We start from the raw sequence: 3806 nt of genomic DNA, 5'->3' as shown, positions 1-3806 counted from the left end.
GGGCAGTGGTATGCAAGGGCACGACGCAGGCCGCTGTTTGGCCCAAGCCTGCACACGGAGCGCGGAATCAACGTACTAGATCGTCAGTCGACATCGCCGAAATGTCGCACATTCAACGCCCGTTCAAAAAGACGATGGAGGTGTCGAAAAAGCTCGTGAGCGCCCGATTACGGGCCCAGTAAGTCGTCGCGAACAGAAAAGCACCGAGTGACAAGCGCATATATGCGCTTGACACGCCTTAATATAACCCTCTGAGGCTGTTACGAACGCGATAAACCAGCACGCGAGCACCGCGACAAGAGAATAACCACCAGACTATGAGACGGGCTTTGCGCCAGAAGTGCCCGCGGGACATCGTACTGCCTTGAATGGCAGGCCGCACCACATCAGACGCTAGCTGATGGGAGTCAGGCAATCACATGCGATCCCTCCCGCCCTGATAGTGGCGCGCGTAGTTCCCGCGCTCACGAGCAGATCAGTCGCTTGTATAGGCCTGCTCGACGTCCGAGACTGTATGCGCGAAAACGCTGTTGCAAAGCACGAACAGCCCTGATAAGGACTGACGCACAACGCACTTTACGTCTTCAGCAGGGCATGCGGTGTCTGATGGCCTTCGCCCGGCGGGACGTGATTCTGCCCGACATCCGTGGCTGTATGCGCGCGATCGCTGCTTCACGAAGCAGTGCACACGTCGGGCGCACCTCGGCCATGGCGGTGCGTCGTCGTCAAGACGAGAGAAGAACGACTGGGCTCACACGCAAGACCGCGTGTTGGTAAACGGTCCGGTATCTGAACGCGAAAGAGAGTGACGAAAAAGGTAATATCGGCGAAGACACGGTCGCGTGCGATAAGCTCGAAAGATGATGGCCGCGAAGGGGGGACAAAGTCGAAGGGGAAAAAAGAACACTGCAGAGCAAAAACACTCACCCTGTCCTTGTCCCCAGCCTGCGCCGGCTCTCGACCGCGGTTCATAGTCACATCATCCTCGGGATTGAAGTTGGGTGTTTTGGGAGAGTTGGGGTCGATGGAAGTCCTGCGAATGTTGCCAACGCCACCGCGCCCGGACGATTGCTGTGATGGGCGACGGACGTCTGTCAGAGGAGAAGAGCGCGCTAGGTGCGACAGGGGCTACGCACAAAGTCGCGTCCGCGGGAGACGGAACGCTGGGAGGAAGTGCCCGACTTGATGCTGTCGTTGTCTGCGGCCATAGCAGATGAGCAAAGCCAGGAAAGAGACTTGGAGTAAGAGAGAGTAAGGGGGATTAGCAGTGGGCGAAGTTACGAGGGAAGAAGCAGGCGATATAAGACCAAAGGCGGCAGTGGGTGCATTCGCCGCGGCCGTGATAAGCCCAGGGCGCTGGTCTGACAGCTTGACGTGCCTGAACGGACCACACAAGGCGCCGGAGGGGAAGCAGAAGCAAACGTAGAAGCAGAAGCACAGCGTCGCCCGAGTCATCGTGCCCAGGCCTCTGCCTGCTTTTTGCCGTCGTCGGTGGCTGAGAGCACCCAACCTTATCGCGATAGCCCGGACTTGCAGGACCCCTGAGAGTCCCGCCAGAGCTCCGAGCTCGAACCCCCCGAAAAGGAGCGAAAGTGTTACATGTCAATCCCCGAAATGGAGCCCGAACAGTGGTCAGGTTACATGCCGGACGCCCCCAAATGCGAATTTAGCAACTGTGAGCGAACCTTTCGATGTTAGATCCCATATATCCCCGAAAAGAACCGGAACGAGGCGAGGTTATGTGCATTTCCCCGGAAATCGACCAAGGGCTGACCCCCGAAAAGGGTTCTGCGCGGGATCGGAGCTCTGAGGGGGTTTCTCAGGGGTCCTGGCATCCCCGGCTATGCGGCTCTTCCCCCCGAAATGGATGTGCCGCTACTCACCGCCTGCGCGCAGTGATGCGACGTAATCTAACACCGATTCGTCTTCTCGTCTGGTTTGTGATGCGCTGCTGCCTCGTCTCGCCTGTGGTGTCGCGCTTGTGCTCGTGCTCGCGCTCGGTCCGTCGTACGGCGGCGGTCTGTTCTCGTCTCGCGGGTTCTGTAGCCGCGTCCAGCCACTGCGCCCCGCCATGCCATGAAAAGCCCCTAATAGCCAAGGTCGTCGGATGGTCGTCGTCAGTATGTGAGAGGAAAGCAAGTTCGCAGAGCAGAGGAAAGCAGAAAGCGAGGCAGAGGTACGCCCGCGCGCCCGTGCCCACGTCGCACGTACATATACGGCGCAGGTGACGGGTGGGTGACACCGCCGCTCACGCCATTGCGCACGCTCCCCGCGTCATGCGACGCGTTCCTGCAGCCCTTCACGCGTGTCGCGTCCCCGGATCATCGTCTTATGACGCCCTATGTGTCCGCGTCCTCCGTTCCTGCACAGCGTGTCCGCGCACGTGCCCCTCCTGTAGCCTTTAGCCTTGTCGTCGTGCGTCCCTCACGTAAATCCTTGCTTCATCCCCATACAATGGCGATCGTGCGCGCTCATGTCGTGACTGTGCGTGCGTGGTCGTGCGACCGGTCGAACGTTCCTCACGCTCTGCCTGCGGGTGTCCCCGCGATTTCTCTGCCTGCTCAAGCGTCACCGCACACCGCGCGCTTGCGCACAAGCTCTGACCCTCACACTGTCCGGCTTGTAGCATAAGCCCTTCGAGGCACCCGCGCCCCCGCTGACGTCGTCACGTTGAGACACCATCCCCAGCGCGCTCACTGCATGCAGTCCACCACTAGACGGCCTCCCCCTCCTGGTCCTGCCCGCCCGCTCTACGACTCGCCCGCTGCGCCCGTGCAGGACACCAGACAACAAACGACCGCTACGCACGCCGCGCGTCCGTCTTCCGGTCTGCCCGCTCAACGCGACGGCATCTGTGGCCTCCTGGTGATCCTCGGCACGGGAGGCGGCACCACGGATGAACCCACGACGTCCTGGACACGCATCGCGCGCAGACGAGTCGCCGTTCGTGGAGCCGGGACAGCCTGTGCATGATCATGCGCGGCGCGATGAGAAGGCAGCGTCGATCTGGGACACGGGCATGGGCATCGTCGGCAGCGCGCCGCGGGACGTCGCATATGTGATGCTCGTCAGGCCCCGCAAGTCGTCCCTGCGTCTGCTGCAGCTCATCGCGCTTTCGCTGGATCCTCGTGCGTCCAGCGCGCGGACGTAGTGCCGGGCTGCGGGCTGCACGCGTCAGGTCGCGGGAGATCTGCATATGGTAGGAATCTGACGTACACATGCAGGAAAACGTTACCGGGAGCCACAGGTAGGGCACGGCAACCACGTACCACGGCGACCATCTTGATGCTATACCTCCCTCCCTCGTCTTGCGCGGGCGGCGAGTCTGCTTGCCCCTCTCGCGCTGCATGGCGTGCTGGTCGTCCTCTGTATGCCGGCCCACAACACGGCGCTGCCATGCGCGGTCGGTCGAACAGTCCACGCGCGGCTCGTCCCCAGGCTTCCACTCCCCCAGCCGACGTCGCGGACGAACGCGGCCGGTGGTGCTCTCCTTCTAGGCTCATCCCGCAACGGCCCCTTCAGCGGCGTCCGAACGTGTCCACGCAGACGCTGTCTCCGCAGCCTGGGCAGGTGTTTAAGCTCCTCGGTGGGTCCAGCGTGCGTCTCCTCTGTCTTGCGCTATTGCTGCGAGCATTCCGGTGTCAGTCGCGCTGCCACGGGATGCTCGTGCACGCCGTTAGCGGTGTTGCCGCTCCGGGCCTGCGACAGACGCGCAGTACGCGCCGTTCAGAGGCGTGGATGGTCCTGCTGCCGAGGCCACGGCCGCCATCGACTGCCGCGGGTGTAGAGGACAACGTCCGGCGGCA

At 62.0% G+C, this 3806-nt stretch overlaps 2 protein-coding genes across 2 annotated transcripts; both read right to left on the bottom strand.

Annotated features, from left to right (window-relative positions):
- Window positions 1-672: 672 nt before the first annotated feature.
- Window positions 673-1455, bottom strand: POSPLADRAFT_1139548 (hypothetical protein; the record flags this gene model as incomplete). Its single annotated transcript, XM_024485055.1, has 2 exons — window positions 673-1091; window positions 1137-1455. 2 exons carry the CDS (start codon window positions 1453-1455, stop codon window positions 673-675), a joined length of 738 nt encoding a protein of 245 aa, XP_024339970.1.
- Window positions 1456-2973: 1518 nt separating this feature from the next.
- Window positions 2974-3165, bottom strand: POSPLADRAFT_1140477 (hypothetical protein; the record flags this gene model as incomplete). The annotated part of the gene is made up of 1 exon (XM_024485177.1): window positions 2974-3165. A coding segment is annotated over one exon (192 nt), but the record flags the coding sequence as incomplete, so codon positions are not given.
- Window positions 3166-3806: the final 641 nt, after the last annotated feature.

This window comes from Postia placenta (assembly GCF_002117355.1).
Source record: "Postia placenta MAD-698-R-SB12 unplaced genomic scaffold POSPLAscaffold_5, whole genome shotgun sequence".
Lineage (NCBI taxonomy): Eukaryota > Fungi > Basidiomycota > Agaricomycetes > Polyporales > Adustoporiaceae > Rhodonia > Rhodonia placenta.
The sequence above is the reverse complement of the archived record's forward strand: the minus strand, read 5'-3'. Positions and strand labels throughout refer to the sequence as shown.